Raw genomic sequence first — 19,531 nt, forward strand, 5'->3', positions numbered from 1 at the left:
TCAATGCAGCTGCCACAGTGCTAGAACAGACTCCCTGGGGTTGAGCTGTGAGCTGGTGCCCAGGTGACACGGGAGGAAACGGAAGGCTGCTGTGAACCGATCACGGCTCATGTCGAGAACTTGGACTGCATAGAAGAGAGGCGGGTTTGCTGGGAAGGCGGCTGTGGACACCTGGGGGTTGCCGTGTACACAGGTACAGACCAGAAAACGACTGGCTGTGCAGCTTAGGCCATGAGGTTAACTCACCTGTCAGCAGTAGGTAGAGTCAGGCCAGGAGGCATTTGAAGCTGCAGAAGTAATTGGGAGAGGCAAGGAGGTGTGGTGTGGAGCAGAGAGCAAAGGTGGGGCTGGACAGGAAAATGCACCAGGGAATTTAGCAGAACCTAGAGGCTAAATGTGGGGGACCCTGGGGAGAGGGAAGTTAGAACCCCCCCGACTGTCCAGAGGACCAGAAGGACAGCGGGTACCGGCTGCAGCAACAGGATAGTTGCCATGCCGGGGGTTCTACTTTGGCAAGGAAGATAAATTCTGTAATAACATCCTCACCTGTGACAGTCATTGTGGGGACCAGATTCCCTACAGAAAGGGCGCTCCAAGAGTCACTAACGGCACATGCGCAAAGAAAGATGAGAAATCCTAAGCCACTCAGTCTGTTACTCACATGGTGTTCAGAGGAACAGACAGTTCCAGCGGTGACTGTTCTGAAAATTTGGCTACAAGCTCCCTGAGAGGGCCTCCCGGAGGCACCTGGAGACTGGTGATTCCAGGGGGCGGGCCAGTGACGCCGTGTCCAGTTTGGGTCAGAATTGGCAGCGTTTTTGTTGTGGAAGAGACGATGCAGGGCTGCCTGAGGCGAGGGGTGGCCCTGGAGAGCCGTGTCCTGCCACAGCCGCAGTTACACACGTTTCGTCATTTTTTTTCCTTGCTCACACAACCATGGACACTTACTTATTTTTTGTAATTGTGATAAAATACACATAACATACTTTACTAGTTGAACCATTTTTAAGTATACAATTCAGTAGCATTAAGTACATTCCCAAATTCCCAATATAATGTAGCCATCACCACCATCTGTCCCTGGAACGTTTCCAGTATTCCAAACAACATCTACTCATTAAACACGGACTCCCAATACCCCTCCTCAGCCCTCTGTTCTACTTCCTGTCTCTATGAATTTGCCTATTCTAGGTGCCTCGTTGATATAAGTGGAATATACAGTGTTTGTCTTTTTGCATCTGGCTTATTTCACTAGCCAAGTTTCATCCACATTGCAGCATGTGTCAGAATTTCATTCCATCTTATGGCTGAATAGTATTCCGTTGTCTGTACGTACTACATTTTCTGTATCCATTCATCCGTTGGTGGACATTTGGGTTGTTTCCACCTTTTGTGAATAATGTACCGTGAACATGGGTGTGCAAGTGCTTGAGTCCCAACTTCCACTTCTTTTGGGTGGACTCCCCGAGGTGGAGTCGCTGGATCATGCAGTCATTCTGTGTTCAGCTTTTTGAGGAATCTCCAGACTGGTTTCCATAGTGGCCGCAGCATTTTGCTTTCTGTCCAGCAGTGCACAGGGGGCCATTTCTCCACGTCCTCACCACCCCTGGTTAGTTTCCATCTGTTTGTTGTGACAGGTGTGAAGCTCACACATGGTGTGAGGCACTAGACACCCCTGGCTTCAGGGATCAGTGTGGCTTTGGTGGAAAATCTACTTGGTGCAACTCTTGGCAAAAAAGATGTGTATTGATATCAGTTATCCAGACAATAAAATCAGTATGTGGAAAGAAGGGGAAGCCATCAGGGACACTCCACATTGACCTTGTTAAGGACCTTGAGGTCCATCAGGGAGAGAAGTGGGCTTTCTAGGTGGGTGAGAGGTCACTGCAGGGGAGGAAGAAGGAAAAAGGGAGATAGAGGGAAGCACATGAAGGAGAAGAGGAGCAGTTGGTGGGCTTCCCTGAAATCACACAAACTGTGCCAGGAATGCCAGGTCCCGCTGAAGGGAGGCCAGGCTGATGGCGTGGGGAGAATGCAGGCAGGCAACATGAGCTTGCTCTGGGCCCTAGAGATAGGGAAGAACAGGCTACAGGGGAAACAGCTGGAGGCTCCACGAAAGAAATCATCGCAATTACGAGTCCCACAGAGCTATCTTTCAGGCGGAAGCACAACTGTTGGAGACGTGGAGGACAGCCCAGCGAGGGCATGTACCGTCATGAAACCAGAAAGGAGCCATGGCTGGCATGGTGTGTGGCCAACTGCAGAGCCTGGCTCTGACTCCAGCTCCATGCTTTGCAGTTTATGGTGCTTGGCAGAGTGCCTAACGGGAAGGGAAGGAGGGAGGGAAAGAGGAAAGGATGGCTTTTGCAGCTCATGAGAATCAAGGAGAAGTCTGTTAACAGGAGGAGAAGGGAAATAACTGCGTTAAGTTGTTTTGGGGGGAGGTTGCAAAAGTAATGAAAAGCAATAGTGTGAACTCCGAGAGTTTGGGCAGTTCGTGGAGGAAAAATGTAGCCGAAATACCCACTGTCATCCTGAGGTCCTGTTTGTCCCCCCAAAACACCATTTGCACAAAAGCACTAGTGCCAATGTGTACTCATTCCAGATTTTGCTGGGGACGTAGAAGGAAGGGAGGCCCTGCACCACATGGCCCACAGCCAGCCCTCAGCCCACACACAGGCGGGTTCAGAGATCCTCCACGCACAACCTCCGCGCCCTTCCCTTCTTGCCCCCCCCACTTTCATTCATTTACTGTTTGTGAGCACCTTCCCCCACTCAGACCTCTCCCCAAGGACCCACCTGCTCCCCCAGCACCCACCGGACTGTTCTCCATCCTGCCTAGAAGCCCACCAGAGCGTTTCCTGACAAAGGTGGGTGCTCCTCTTGAAGAACCTATATCAGCTGCTAGAAGTAGCAAACATTATCATAAGCACAAGAAAGATTCAACATAGAACCTGTACGACCTCCCCAAAAGCAAAAAGCTTGTAAAATAATGCACAGGATCCTAAAAAGGAAACAGAGCACATAAAAGATGACTGTTTCGGAAGCTGTTTTGGTCCTCAGGGAAAGAAGACCCATGGTCTTATTCTTTTTCTCATTCATTAGAGACTCAAGCAATATAAAAGTCTGTCAGAAAAGTGCATTTGTGATGTGCACCTCCGAATGGGGAGAATTTGTCGAGCAATCATGGCAGATACAAGCTGAGCAAAGCACAGGAGGCATTCGCGGGGAAGAGATGGTCTCGGAGCCAGCCTGCGCAGCCAGGCGGGAGTTCAGCTGCAGAGATGTGTTGTCTGTCCCACGGGGAGGCACAGAGGTCAGCGGGCCAGGACACAGGCCCCCAGCAGGCTTGGGCGCTGCCTCTCCATGTGACACCCCAGGGTGCCTGATTCTTCTGTCCCAGAGGAAAGGGGAATTGCTGGCATTGGGCCAATCCCGTGTGAGCTCTGGAGGTAGACGGACAACCTTGAGCCAACCAGTAGCTCCCAGCCAGGGACCAGGAAACAGCTGACAGACTTGCCAGGGAAAATTGGCCAAGCAACATTATGGCCAGTCTCTCTTGTTTGCCCAATGGCCTATAGTGGACCACTCCAACATTTGTGGGGTGCTAACAGTCCCCAAGAGGGCTGCCGGTAGGCTGAGATTGTGTCAACCTGAGCTTTATTTGCTGAGTGTTGACTGATAGGTCTGTATCAGCCTGTGTTCTATAGACTACTAAAAAGTGAGGGCAGGAAAAGAAGAATGACAGGTGATGACTGTGCTAAAAGTAAAATGCTAAGAGACGGCATGGAAGTGGGCATTGAGAAGGGAGACTAGTGCTGAAAGAACTGGCATAAAAGAAAGGGGATTAAATCATGGTACATAATGACAGTTTTCACAGTCCATCTCCGTAAAAGTTAAAAAAGAAATTGGAGAAAATAGTTTGTAAAAGGGAAATAGCTTTAGAAAGAAAAAAAGGAACATTCCCATTTACTCTTTGACACTGAGGTTTTTATAATTTGGTGCTTTGAAAAAAAAGAGACTACGTACATGATCAAAAAACATTTTAGAGAGGCAACCAACTGAATAGAAGATTTTTGCAAACAGTGCCTCTGATAAAGGGCTAATATCCAAAGTATACAAGGAACTCATGCAACTCAACACGAAAAAAACAAACAACCCAATTGAAAAATGGGCAGACGACCTGAAGAGACATTTCTCCAAAGAGGATATACAAATGGCAAATAGACATATGAAAAAATGCTCAACATCACTAATCATCAGAGAAATGCAAATAAAAACCACAATGAGATATCACCTCACCCCAGTCAGAATGGCTATCATCAACAAGACAAATAGTAACAAGTGTTGGAGAGGCTGTGGAGAAAAAGGAACCCTCATACACTGTTGGTGGGAATGCAGACTGGTGCAGCCGTTATGGAAGGCAGTATGGAGGTTCCTCAAAAAATTACGAATAGAATTTCCATATGACTCAGCAATCCCTCTCCTGGGTATCTACCCAAAAAATATGAAAACATTTATACATAAAGACACATGTGCTCCAATGTTCATTGCAGCTTTGTTTATGGTTGCCAAGACATGGAAAGAACCAAAATGTCCTTCGATAGATGAATGGATAAAGAAGTTGTGGTATATATACACAATGGAATACTATTCGGCGGTAAGAAAAGATGAAATAGGACCATTTGTGACAACATGGATGGATCTTGAGAGTATAATGCTAAGCGAAATAAGTCAGAAAAAGCAGAGAACCATATGATTTCACTGATATGTGGTATGTAAACCAAAAACAACAAAAGAACAAGACAAACAAATGAGAAACAAAAGCTCATAGACACAGGCAACAGTTTAGTGGTTACCAGAGGGTAAGGGGGGAGGGGGGTGGGAGATGAGGGTAAGGGGGATCAAACATATGGTGATGGAAGGAGAACTGACTCTGGGTGGTGAACACACAATGGGATTTATAGATGATGTAATATAGAATTGTACTCCTGAAATCTATGTAATTTCACTAACAATTGTCACCCCAATAAACTTTTTTTAAAAAAAGCATTTTAGACAGAATATACAAGGTCACAAAAATGGAATTTAAAAGTCTTCAGGATATAGCTTACATATACTCTCCTTGTTCTATTTAGATTGTTTTCAAACCATAAACATAGGATATGAGTGAGATACACATGTTGAGTGTGTAGCATACTTAAGTCTTCTCAGAGAAAGAGGCAAACATCCAGCAGCTCGAAATGAGGTTATGAGGGTAGAGGTCCCTTATCCGGGAGCTTTAATTCTTGTTTTGAGAATAATGCTAGCTCTCTGTTCATAAAAATGGTACTTTTTAATTTTAGAAAATTTTGGAAAACATAGAAAAGTATAAAGAAGAAGGTTTAAATGATCTATAACCAGTACGTTTTAGTGTTTTTCCATCTAGCTCGTTACATATCTTTCTTTTTAAAAAATTGGGGTTATAGTGTACATTTATTACTTTTTACAACCTGATTTACCATTGAAGAGTATATTGTGATTATATATCCAGGTCAGTAGGTACTCTCCTAAAACGTCATTTTTAATATCTCTTTTCTCCATCATCTGATGTACAGTAATTTATTTAAGGGGTCTCCTATCCTTGGACATTTCCATTTCCAATGTTTCAGTATTATTTTTTTAAAAGCACTGCAGCGAGCACACTGGTTGATAAAATTTGTGCATGTCTGGTTGTTCTTACAGAGTGAAAATTGTTTGGTCAAACTATATATTCGGAAATGTTTGAATCACTATCAGATTTTCCTATGAAAAGTAGTACCAGTAGTACTTCATCAGCAATGTGAAGTGTCTGTTTCTCCAAATTCTTCCCAATGTCATTCTTTAAGCCATACCAATTTGATAGTTCATAGATAATAATAATAGTAATAATAATGGACAACATTTATTGAGTGCTTACTATCTGATGTTCTGAACAATTTCTATTAAATTAATTCAATTCTCATAACAGTTCTCCGTAACAGGTACTACTAACATTCTGGCTTTACAAAGGAGGAAACTGAGGCCTGTGGAGATTAAGTAACTTGCCCCAAATTGGACAGCTAGAAGGTGGTGGTAACACAGGGATGGGGAACCAGGGAGTCTGGCTCCTGAAACTTCACGCTTCACCTTTATGCCACACTATTTTTTTATCGTTGTTACCTCATTATTTTAACATATATTTCATGGACTCTTCTTGTGCTTCAACTAACTTCATATGTTAAATTCTTTTTTGTGTGAATTGCCTATTTCTACCCTTGGCCTAATTTTCTATTGTGGTACTTATCTTTTCCTTATTGATTAGTAATAGTTTCTTGCATATTATATGTTACCAATAGTTTTCCTCATGGAAGGAAACCATAAACTAGAAAACAAAAGAGAGTGTAAAAATTAAAAAGGTAAAATAAAACAGCAGAAGCCACATCAAATCTATCTGTGTTGACAATAAGTACTAAGTGGGACAACTAATTTAGACTCTCAGATTTAATTTAAAAAACAATATATTTTGCATTGGACAATAACTTAAAATAAAGTGACTCAGACTGAAAGTAAAAGGGTGGGCAAAAATATACCAGATATATGCAATATATACAAGATCTATATGAGAAAAACTACAAAACTCATGAACGAAATCAAAGAAGATCTAAATAAATGAAGACATATTCCATGTTCATGGATAGGAAGACTCAATATCAGTAAGATGTCAGTTCTTCCCAACTTGATCTATAGATTCAACACAATCCCAATCAAATCCCCAACAAGTTATCTTGTTGATATTGACAAACTGATTCTTAAGTTTACATGGAGAGACAAAAAAAAAAAGAAAGAAAAGAAAACCCAGAATAGTCAACACAATATTGAAGAAGACACTGTTGGAAGACTGACTCTACCTGACTTCAAGACTTACTATAAAGTATTCAAGAAAGGGTAATATTGACAAAAGAACAGACAAAGACATCAATGGAACTGAACACATAGCCCTGAAGTGGACCCACATAAATGTAGTTATCTGATCTTTGACAGAGGGGCAAAGATAACACAATGGAGAAAGAATAGTCTTTTCCACAAATGGTGCTGAACAGCTAGACATCCACATGTGGGGGAAAAAACAATGAATCTAGACATTTTGAGTTTGGTAATGAGTTTTTAGATATAATGTCAAAAACATAATCCACCAAAGATAAAGTTGGTGATCTGGACTTCATTCAAATTAAAGACTTCTCTGTGAAAGACACTATTAAGGCGATGAAAAGACAAGGCACAGACTGGGAGAAAATCATTGCAAATTCATATTTATTATAATAAAGGACTGATATGCAAAATATACAAAGAATTCTTAAGACTCAACAATGAGAAAACAACCCTATTTAAAAAAGGGGGGAAGGGCAGAAGATCTGAACAGATACCAAAGAAGATACAGATAGTAAAGAAGCATATGAAAAGATGCTTGACATCATGTATCACTAGCGAATTACAAATTAAAACAACAGTGAGACACTACTACACATTTATTATTAATAGAATGGCTAAAATCCTGAAAGCTGACAATATCAAATGCTGACGAGGATGTGGAACAACAGGAACTCTCACTCATTGCTGGCAGGAATGCACCATGGTACAGCCACTTCGAGAAGCAGTTTCGCAGTTTCTTACAAAGCTGAACATAGCTTACCATATGATCTGATTATATCAAAAATACACAATGCAAAATATGAGGAAATGTCAGAAAAATGGGCAAATTATGTAAGAGTATGTCTTTCCCAGTCCTTGTTAGATAAACTAGAAAAAAGAGAAGTAAGCATATATTAATACATAAAATTAATAAAGTTGGTCTAAGATGTGTGTGTGTGTGTGTGTGTGTGTGTGTGTGTGTGTATAAGTTTATCCAGAAACTACCAAGAACACTTTCTGTAATCACCATTCATGGAATGCTTCAGTACATTCTAAAAAGTAGTAATGGTTCATACCACATTCTTTGACCATAATGCAATGAAATTAAGGGTGGCAATGGTTGGGAATAAGTGTCAGCCTCAGTATTCTTTTAAAACTATTTCTTAAACAATGAAAATGATTTTGAGAGTGCCATATATAAATGTGTAAGACATACATTTTTAAAAAACACTCAAAACATAGAAGGGCACAAAAGAAGACTTGAAAAAAAGACAGTGCTGCCATGTGCTTGAATAGGTAGAATCAACACTGTAAAAATGTCTACCGTCTTTAAATTAATATGTACATTTAGTGCAAATCTAATCAAAATTATATTTCTGTTTTTGGAGAGAGTAAACTTTAATTTATTCTAAAATTCAATGAGATGAATGAATGTGTGAGAATACCAGAAAGTTTATTTTTTTTTAAAGGAGTATATATGTTCAATGAGGAAAAGTTGTAGAATTTTCTTCCCAGGTATTACAATGTATTATAAAAGCATAGTATTTAAAGATTTATGACACTCCTTTGGGAATAGACAGATCAGTGGGACAGAATAGGTAGTCTCTAAACATAAGTGTATTGGGAATCTGGAATATGATCCAGATGGCATCTCAAATCAGTGGAGAACAGATTATTAATAAATGTTACTGGAAATTTCTAGCACTTTGGAAAATAAATAAAGCTACATACACTAATTTTATCCCAATAAATTTCAGATGGATTGTATTTGTCAGCTCAGGCTGCCACAACAGAATACAGACTATGTGGCTTAAACAACAGAAATTTCTTTTCTCACAGTTCTGGAGGCTGAAAGGTGCCCACCGGGTTGTCTGATGAGGTCTCTCTCCTTCAGTTACAGACAGCCACCTTCTCACTGTCTTTCCTGTGCTCATTCAAAGAGAAAGCTTTCTGGTGTCTCTTCCTCTTCTTATAAATATACCCTACCCTCTGGCATCAGGACCCCACCCGTATGCCCTCAGTTTACCTTACCCCTCCCAAGGCCGTGTCTCCAAATACAGTCACATTGGAGGTGATGGCTTTAACATCTGAGTTTGGGGGTCTACAATTCAGTCAAAAGATTTAGATATAACAAATAAAGCCATGAAAGTACTAGGGAAATATTTGTATAAGTTTGGAAAGACCAACCATATCACAATATCCAGTGCATAAAGGAAAGTTTTGGCTGCATTTAAAAATGTTTTTATGTGGTAAAAATTGCCCAATCAACAAAGTAAGGAAAACATTTGCTACCTGAATAACAAGGGGTTAAAATTGAAAAAGAGCAAAATCAGGGAGGTCATCATTTTCTGATAAGTCACTGGCAGACATTGAAAAGGATCTGGTGAAGGGATGTAATGCAGATGATAAATGATAGTAAGATCAAAAGAATGACATTTCTAAAAGAAAATAAATAGAAATTATGTCATTTGACCCAGCCAAAGGTCCACGGGCAGTGCTTACAGATTTGCCTTTCAATATGTCTGTACTTACCCTTCCTCACTCCAGCTTCTGCCACTTTAGCAATTTAGGTTTAACCCTTCTTTTCATTTTCTCATCTTCTACCAGAAATTTTCATAGCTCTCACCCAGACCTTTAGAAATTAAATGATTCAGATGATAAACTTCCTATCAAATATAGAAATAAAGTCAAAGAAAGGGAGATGGGAGTGAACAATTCTAGAACAGGTGTCAGAAAAAAAAGAGAGAGAAATGCTTGAATTAAATCAAGGAGTAGACCATAGAACAAGAAGATGGAAGATGTGTTTAAAGAACAAGAAGGGCCCTTCCACTTCGGGGTGTTTGGTTGGGGGCACTGTGGGCTCCCAGTCGCCCTGACCATTTCTGAGAAACTTACTCATGTCTGTTTCTCAAACATCCTTTCTGCCCTATCAGAAAGCAGCCAAATGAAAAATGACATAACGACAGGCAGTGTGTGTAACAATGTCCATTAGCCACAGACCAGCAGGGATGGCTCTTCCCATTTACAGGAGTGAGAAATGACAGCCAAGTGTTGGTCTTGCCCAGGTGACCCAGCTTATTCGTGCTGAGGGCAGCTTGGCCAGGACATCGCTTCCTGACTCACAGCTTCACGCTTCCTCTCTAGAGATGCCACTGGCTTTCTAGAACCCTCTAGAGCTGGAACCTACTTGTTCATCTTTCACCTCTAACTGTGTCCTAGAAACCTCTTGAGTGACTCACTAGTTTCTATCACCAAATAAATTACTATTTTGGTGAACTTGCAAAATGACTGAATTATGGCTTCCTTTGTGGAAAACTGAGATATATCAAAACTGAGAGGTAGTCAGAGTCAGATAGTACATGTATCAACCTGTTGAAAGGGTTTGGTTAAGTCCAAGCCCAGGACGGATCTGGGTCGATCACTGTGAACAAGCTACCATGTTTCCCCGAAAATAAGACCTAACTGGAAAATAAGTCCTAGCATGATTTTTCAGGATGAAATCCCCTGGACATAAGCCCTAATGCGTCTTTTGGAGCAAAAATTAATGTAAGACCTGGTCTTATTTTCGGGGAAACATGGTAAGTGAGGGCTTTGCTATTCTGGTGGTGAAGGTCATGTAATAACAGCTCTCATGTAGGTGAACTTGGGAATATTCAAACTCTTTCAGGCATCCTAGATTTACCTCTCAAAGTGTAATCAAACAGGGAATCCCCTATTATGGACACTTGACTTTAGAGTTCAAAGAGGGACTCTGTTAGATTACTCATTGATTCACACATATCTGCCCTTCCATCTGGTTTCCTCCAGGTACAACCTTACCTACGCCCCACTAGATACTGTCTATGGCCGAGGACCCACTGGGTGAGCTAAGCCTCTCCCCGTACAGGCCATTAACCAACGATTGATAATTGCCTCTACTGATCTGGAGTGATACAGAGCAGTTGCTGGGATCCACTGGAATCCGTATGCCAGTCATTTGGGCCGCTGTAACAGCACCATGCACTGGGTGCCTTGCACTGCAAAAATTCATTGCTCACAGTTCTGCAGGCTGGGAAGTCCGAGATCACGGTGTCAGCGTGTCAGGTTCTGGGGAGGGCTCTCTTCCTACTTTACAGATGGCCACCTTCCTGCTGTGACCTCACATGGCGAGGACAGAGAGAGCAATCCTGTGTCTCGTGTCTCTTTCTATAAGGACACTAATGCCATTCATGAGGGTGCCACCCTCATGACCTAATCACCCCCAAAGGCCCCACCTCCAGATACCATCACTTTGGAGATGAAGGCTTCAGCAGAGGAACTGGGGGACACAAACATTCAGTCCATGGCATCAGAATGTGGAAGTAGCTAGAGATTGCCCCTAGGAACTGGTGTGTTCATCTCAAATACTTCCCAACATTAGAAGGAAGAAAAGAAAATCCCCAAGGATTCATCCTGTTATATTTGCTCAGAACTTAGGGGTGAAGCCCAGACCTGTAACGTCCTGAGGGTTTCACAGGGGTTGCCGGCATATGATTTCATACATTGGTGTGAGCACCAGGTTTGGCCTTGTCTAGGCACCATGGCACCGTGGAGGCTGTGCCCTCGGCTGTAACCCTGCTTTGTTTTCTTGGGGTGGAGGGAGGAACAGACATCAAGGGAGCTTGTAACCGATTCCAAGTAGTGTTGTTCAATAGGCCAGGGTTGCTGAGAAAGTGGTGTGAGATGCTCACTTCAGATGCAAAGGATAAATGCAGTGGGTGTCACAGCCAGAATAGTAATTATGTCAGTTGTCTTGTCGTGGGAAGTGACTACAGTAATTGCAACATTTTCTCCCATCATTGGAGCTTGTAATTATAGTGCAACTACTGGGATTATGTGCTAACTTGGGCCGTTTTAATCACCTCTTTTCCTCTGAAATGTAATGGTAAAATTCCACAGTTGTTCCCAGGCTGCCGATTCTTTTATATTTGCCGATTCTTTTCAACATCTGTTGTCTTGTAACTCTTCACAGTTCAGTACTGAGGAGAGGAGGCAGAGAAGCTCTGGGCAATTCCTAACAGAGGACTTGAGGTAAAGCAGACTTGGCGGTTTATGAGAAAGCCTACAGAGTAAGGAGTTTTAAATTCCCAACCAGAATAAAATGTTTTCTTTGAACGTGAACTGTTTATTTTATGTTCCAAAGATGGCAGATGTTTTACAAGATTTGGCGGTGTCTGCCACCCCTACTGGATATGTGTTGAAGGAAACGCTCAACCATAGCAATCAGTCTAGAGCTGATTAAGAAAACCCTCCCACTGGACCTGAGAGCGGGTTTAGGTTAATGAATACGTGGACACCAAGCTGAATGTCAGGAGGTCACCTTTCATTGTGAGGCTCCTTAAGATTCTCATTCCATGTATTTATCGCTTCAGATCACAATACAACAAACTTCAGGGTTAAGCCAGGATTCTGAGGTTACACAAGATAAAGGGACATGAGACACTCAGATGAAGGGCTGCCCCTGAGGTGAGAACTCCCTTGACTCTTTTGTTGTGTGGTGACTTCACGCTACCAGGTCATCCTTTCCAATGTTGTTTCAATAACTGAGCGCATCTAGGAAATCAGTATTTCCTGGTAGCAACCCCGATCCACAGTTCTCCAGTGGGCACTTGCGACTTCATTATGTGTTTGTACCTGCTGTACAGGTGCACAGACAGGACAAGGAGCGTGGTTATAACTAAGCAAACGCATCTGTGATCCAAAAACAACAGCAGGAGGCAATCTAAGAACAGCTGGTTTTCTTGGGAAAAAAACTGTGGCAGAAAATGCACTCTCACCTTTGGAGGCGACAGAAATGTCCCTAGATTAGACCTGTGTCCATCCAGCAAGGCCAGACGCCAACAGCACAGTTGTTAGGGTGTGGCAGACATGGGACTGCAGGGGACGCAGATACACTGATGTGAAACCAGAACACAGCCCAGCCCCTTCTCTCCTCCACCAGGCGGTCCCCCAAGGCCACATTTATTGAGCCTCCTCCGAGGTGCCCTGGACTGATGGACGTATTTACAGGGTGACAGTGCAACAGCCCCCAGTGAAGCGCCCCCTGGCAGTTGCTCTCAGGAAATTAAACGAGTCAATTCCACCCACATACAAGCATCTGAACAGGTAAACTGATCAAGCGGAAAGGAAACTGTAATTATAATTTAACAAGCCAACTTCGGACCAGCTGGATTGTGCTGGTACAGAGTAAACGTAGGCACACTAAAATCTTTCACGAGTTTATTTGCATATACATCAGTTGGAATCGGGCAGCACGAAACCAAAGGTGGTTAGGGGCACTGCACTGCCAGGAGCCAGGAGAAAGGTTTTCACAGAGAAGACACTGAAGCAAAGCAAAGCAATTATTTGATTGGTTATGGCTTCAGTGGTTGCCTTGTTTGGGAAAGCCTAGTTGTCTGTCTGTAGTTGGTTGTTCTGAAGTTTCTCTTTCTCAGATTCCAGGAAGGGCACTGACTGGCTTAGGTCTTAGCTTACGTAGGCCGCCGCTGCATTAAAGCCACCTCAGCCTGGGCCCCCTTGTTTAAATACTTTAACAGTGTGTAGGGCACAGCCTTGAGGGAGGAGCCCTGGGGGTGACATTGGCAGGGTCCACCAAGCGCTTCCCAGGGCAGAGGGAGAGGAAGCGGGGACCAGCTGAGATTTACCTGTCAGTGTTTCCTTGGCCAGACTGTCCCTAGCGTAAATGAAATGACCTAAGAAACTCCAGGTGCAGCACTCTTCTTCTGGTCATGTGAGTTCCCAGGTAGCAGGTCTACAAGGAGAGAGTGTGCAGGCCCAGCACACGAGAGCATTCGAGCACTCAGCAGTTCCGGTTTTCATTATCAATTAATCAGGCTACTGTAGCCTATGGAGTTTGTGGCCAGACTGCTTAGCTTCAAAGTCTGGCTTTTTCTCTTCCTGGGTACGTGACCTTGGGCACATTTCTTAACTTTTGTGCTTTTGTTTCCTCATCTGTAAAGTGGCTTTAAGAATGTTACTTAGAAGAGTTAAGTGGTCAGGCATCCACACCGTCCCTGACGTGGTCTCCCTAATAAGACAAGTATCCATTGGATACCCTACAAAGTCTTTACAACATTATTGATTATATTCCCCAAACTGTGTGCACCTGAAGCTGAAGCTGAATAATACTGAATGTCAACTATAATTATATACATGCATATATATATATGTATATACGTATATATATATACATATGTACATATATATATATATATATATAGTCACAGGATGTGGAGTGCAGCATAGGGAATAGAGTCAGTGGAATTGTAACAGCTACGGTACATACGATGCCAGAGGGGTAGTAGATTGGGGGAGGGGGACTATCACTTTGTGAGGGGTATAAATGTCTAACTCTTACATTGTTTTGTACACCTGAAACTATTTAGAAAAAAGAGTTAAATGATGTCATTCATGAGATGAGGCATTTGGCACAGCGCCTGGCCATAGCGAGTACTCTAACTTCGCTATTTTTATTCACGTTTTGTACAGCTGGCTGTCTCTTGAACTTCTGTGCTGTGGGTCTGCTGCAAGAGGGGCCCACTCTTAGAGTGCCAGAAAATCGTGTTTCTAGGCCCAGAGGCTGGGGACTAAGGGAGCTGCCACCGTGCAGAACTGGGTGGGTTTGTCACACGCCCCTGTCTCCTTGCCCTGTCCTGGCCCCATGGCACTGTGCAACTGTGCTTTATATAATAATGCCAATTATTATAGTAAGTTTCTAACTTTTGAGTCTTCTCATTTAGAGCTTCTGGAGGGCAGAAATCTTGCCTTACTCTTTCCCGTATATCCTCTTAATTGGCTAAAATGTGTATTAATCTAAAACTCAGTAAGTACTTCCTGGGTGAGATAATGATGTTTATAGAGAATTCAGAACACGTGGCAGTATGTCCAAAACAATGAAATAGATGGGAACAATGAAAACTAGCAAACTGTAGAGGGGATGATGGTCAGATAAGACATTCCTTAATGAACCATCTGGAAAAGCTCAGTGAAGTCCGGGATGGAGACCCAGTAGGCCTACGAGGACGGGAGGCTCTTACAGGTGGAAGGTGGTGGTTCCCACGCTCCTCCCCTTTTGTGTCTGCTGGCCTGGGCAGCAGCGACCGGTTTCCAGGGGTTGCCAGAGGGGTGGCTAGATGAATTCAGGGGGTAGTCCTAACATGGTGGCTGTGGAGGAGACCCCACGGGTCTCCGGACACCACGAGAAGCCTGGCGTGGAGAGGAGGTCGTGGCTGAGGCAGTCAGGGGAGAGCACTTGGCTTCGGTGCAGACCGTGGCAGCAAGCACGCCATGAGCAGGGTTCGGCCTCCCAGGCTCCTGCTCATGCTCTGCAACCCTCGCCATGATCACAGCGCTCTCCTCTGCACATCGCAGCTTCGTGCGTCTCAGAGTCAGCGTCCCTGCTCCTGGGCTCTAGTCCCTCGCGATGGCTTCACAGGTCCCTGTGGGCCTGGTCTGCCCCTGGGAGATTCCTATATGGGTGACCTGTAAACCACTGCACACTTCAAACACTCCCATTCCACCCAAGATACATTTATGTAGGATCTAAAATACTGGCCATGGTGGAATTATAGATTGTTTAGAGTTAAAAGGACCCTAGAGATATCTAAATCTCCTGAGTTTTACAAATGAGGAAACTGAAGCTCAGGGAGGTTGAGTTACTTACCCAGGGTCACACAGCCAGCTTAGGGGCAGAGATGGGACTGGCAGCCTGATGCTCCATCCCACACTTCCCACATATGTAGACTTTGTCAGGATTTAGGCTGACTCGTCAGCTCAACTTTCAGTTATTTCACTGGAGGGAAAATTCGTGACATATCTCTACTGGAATTATTCACAGGATTCCAACCACTGCTAAAGCAGGTGAGTCTAGGCTGGAAATCAGAAGAAGAATTTGTAAAATTTTGGAAGATGAGCCGATTTAAAAAACCTAGAGGAAACGTGTGTGGCTTGGACGTTCGTATATGGAAGGTGTTAAGTTGTTTCATTTGTAGAGTGCTTTTGTCATTCTGGAGAAGATTTAGACATTGAATATACCAAAAGGTTTTCATTTGACTGTGATGTTTTCCCATGCCTCCCACCTCTGATAAGCGCTTGCAGGCGGGAGGCCTCATTGGCAGGCTGAGGTCACGCACAGGCCATTCACTTGCCAGGTACATGACACAGAGGGCAGCGAGCTGGAACTTCATCTTCCTCTCGGCACCTTGCCCTGCCCCAGCAGCTCTTCCTCTGGAGCTCCTGGACTTCAGCTAGGGGGGTAGTTCTGTGCACAAGGGCCATGTGTCCGCAGGCTTCAGGTAAGCCTGGAAGGAAGATGGAGGGAAAGAGCTATCTGGTCAGGTGGGTGGCCATTCCAAGCTAAATCCTGTGTGGTTATAACATGTAGCTTATGTGTTATAGTGCTTACGATATATGTTGTATTGAGGAGGATAAAGTGTCTCTATGTTGGTCGTGTGAGTAGATTGCAATAAGACAATTAATAAATACTACTACTGCTAATAATAATAAATATAATCACACTGGCTTGGCCAGGGCCAGCACCCTGCTTTCTTTGTCTAGAAATGGTTTAGCAGAGTACTTGCGAGGCTGCTGGCCTGGGGCCGCCACTCGTCACTCACCTGAGAGGAGGACGAGGATGTCTGGACCCTCCTGTTGCCTCTCGTTCCTCCAGACAGTGATCTGCTGTCTGGCTGGCATCTCTGTCCTCAGAGCCACGTGTCAGAACGCGTCTCTGCTGGTCTGCACAAAGCCTGTCCCTGGGCTGGGAATGGCCTTGCCGTTGGCCAGGCACACAGCACAGCCTGGCCTCGGGCTTGTCCACTCTCCACGTGGACACTCAGAACTGGCCCCTAACCCCGCGCCTGTGCTGTGTCCCCACAGGTGTCCCAGGCAGCCGCCGACCTCCTGGCCTACTGTGAGGCCCACGTCCGGGACGACCCTCTCATCGTCCCCGTGCCTGCGTCTGAAAACCCCTTCCGAGAGAAGAAGTTCTTTTGTACCATCCTCTGACTCCGTGGGTGGAGAAGCGCCTCCTGTTCTGTCAGTGCCACCCGGTGGGGACCCGCATGCCGGTAGCTTTAGGGACGCCCCTCCTGTCCCTGCCCAGCCACAGTTGCAGGGAGGGTCTCTCTGTCCTTTGGTTTCCTTCATTGCATTGATTTCACTTTTTCTTTCAATTTCTGTGTTATTTTCATTATTGGCAAAGAAACCAGACCTTTTTTGTAGCCAAATAACAAATGTGCCAAGTAAAAATAAGTATGGATTCAAGGGCTTCAATTTTTAAACATCAATTCCCAAGTTTAAATACATCAAGTTAATATATTCAGCAGATAATTTATTGAAAAACTGTATCCAACAATCCCCATTCCCAACAATTCAGCATCACATAGGAGCATTTTGACCAATTGAAATATATGGGTAAAATTTGCACCTCCCTCCCTGGAGAAAGTAGTTCTAGAAGGTCTCTATTTCCTGCTTTTCCATCATCCTGCTAAAAGGGAAATAACCTAAAGCATTGGAGGGTTTTCTTAATGTGTCTTCCTGGGGCCGTGTGGTGTAGACCCTGCCAAGGGCCCAGGCTCCTGGTTCCCTCTGATTGTCACTGACCATGTTGGAGGTGGTCCTTCTACAGATGTAGATGCTGGGTGGATAGTGTAGCAGGCTTATCCGTAAATGTACACGGTGACTGCTAGCTGTTCACGTGCTCCAGCTGGCTGGCCATCTCCCCTCTCCAAATGCCACCTCTTCCTGCTCCCTCCTATTCTGGCTCCTCCTCGGTAATTGTGACGTGGGCTGTGTTAATGAGGACCACCTGGGCACAGCACTGGGCCTGTGGGGCTTCGCCAAGGTGGCCCCTGCCCCTGAGGAGTGAGTCACAGGGGTGGCAGCTCACTTGTGCCATCCACTGATCTGGGCAATGACAAATATTCACTTCTTTCATCCTCCAGCAATAATTACATGGCATGAGCATAGGTCTGTTTTAAAGAGAGGGACACTGAGGCACAGAAAGATGAGGTAGTTTCTCCAAGGTTATAGATAGTGAGCAGGAAAAGTAGGACTTGAGTGCAGGCAGCCTGGCCCCAGATCCCCCCTGAACCCCAGGGCTACATTGCCTTCCAAGGGTACCTGTCTGCAGGTAGACCCGCAAACAACCTGAACCCCGTTGTGTGAAGACTGGCTGCGGCCTGCTGAGCAGTGCCCGTCTCTTCCCATATTTGCCAGGAGGAGGCATGTCGGGCCGTATTCCGATAGTTGGTGCCCCAGTGGAAGGCTCGACAGGTCTTGGTTTTTCTGAGACAAACTGGCAGGCCCCGCCTCAGACGAACTGACACCACCGTGATGAAAGAAGAGACGAACCCACAGGGGCAGCGAGCACTTTGTCTACGTTCTATTACGTTGGTTGGAAACCGCCTCTGTCCCTGGTGCTGAACGGGGCTTGCCGTGTGAGCGAGGCCGCGGTGTGGAGTGCCTGAAATGTTCTCACCTGCAAAGTGGAGGCAGTGGTCATTACTCCTCTTGCCTCTCTGTCTAGGAGGACATAGAGAGGTGCTGCATAGATGAACGCCCTGATTATCATTTAAAACAAATATTAAACACCACGCTATAATATAGGGAATAACACAACTTGAAACTGCCGTGGTTCAGTTGGAGGGCTCACGTAAAATGGCCTACAAAAAGGCAAATGTACTTTTCAGATCAGTTAATGACTTGCTACCCTTGTAAATGGTTTTAGTACATTTTTATTCTTTGCTTCTTTTGTTGAAACCCGTTCTTAGCTTCATTAGAGCTCACCGAAAATACCAGTGTTGTAAGGAGGCTGTGTGCTCAAACTGCAGCAGAATTGGTGCTGTGTGTCATAATAAGGCTCCAGGTCCTTCTCTATCTTGGTTTATGACCGGGCTCTCTTTATTCTGTGGTCCATGTCAACATCATTAACCTGATGAAACAAAGCACAATCCATCAGAGAAGCTGAGGAAGTGGGACAGCGCGGAAACTGGCTACATCAGATCAAGGAAGAAAATGTGCTTCCAGTCTTTTCACCAGACTTTCTCCCCCTCGCTTTTCCTTTTTCTCTCTCCATATTCTGCCTTCCTTTTCTTCCTTTCTTCCATACGTTCCTCCCTGAGATCTTTTTGGCCTTTTAGTACACCTTTTCCTTCCAAACCTATGGCATTTTGTGCGGCTTCTAACGTGTCCCTGAATTCAATGCTGTCTTCTTAAAAGCAAGTTTCTGCACATGGGGCATGAGCTGCACAAACGTGTGGATGAGCCCACCCTCTGGCCATCGTTGGGAGGTGAGTGGTATGGAGTGCCCTGTAGTGGGCGGCTGCCATTCTGTGTTTCCAGTTGGGTGTGCAGCATCTGAGCCCCATTCCTGTAGTGGGGGATCACCCCTTGCATATAAACTTAGTGGGGTGCAGTGCCCCTCCCACTGTAGAAGTGGAGAGGTCTTCCCTGTCTTTCAGGCACACCCCTTACCAGCACTGACCAGCCGGGGAGTGACCAGTGACCGGGGTGAACTCCTTGGACTCCCTGCTTGGGATGTGAAGAAATGAAGGGGTGCTGGGATTTATGTCACAGGAGCTGCAGCGGCCCAGGGGTGGCAGTG

General features: G+C 44.6%; 1 protein-coding gene across 4 annotated transcripts in view; it reads left to right on the plus strand.

Annotated features, from left to right (window-relative positions):
* The window catches only part of GNG4 (G protein subunit gamma 4), a 42,662-nt gene extending 24,176 nt beyond the window's left edge, over positions 1-18,486 (plus strand). For all 4 annotated transcript variants that reach the window (XM_033099845.1, XM_033099844.1, XM_033099846.1 and 1 more), the window contains exon 4: positions 16,804-18,486. In XM_033099845.1, coding sequence (XP_032955736.1) covers positions 16,804-16,932 — 129 coding nt within the window. In that variant the 3' untranslated portion in view covers positions 16,933-18,486. The remainder of the gene's footprint in view (positions 1-16,803) is intronic.
* The last annotated feature ends 1,045 nt before the right edge of the window (positions 18,487-19,531 follow it).

The sequence above is a fragment of the Rhinolophus ferrumequinum genome, chromosome 27 (assembly GCF_004115265.2).
Source record: "Rhinolophus ferrumequinum isolate MPI-CBG mRhiFer1 chromosome 27, mRhiFer1_v1.p, whole genome shotgun sequence".
Lineage (NCBI taxonomy): Eukaryota > Metazoa > Chordata > Mammalia > Chiroptera > Rhinolophidae > Rhinolophus > Rhinolophus ferrumequinum.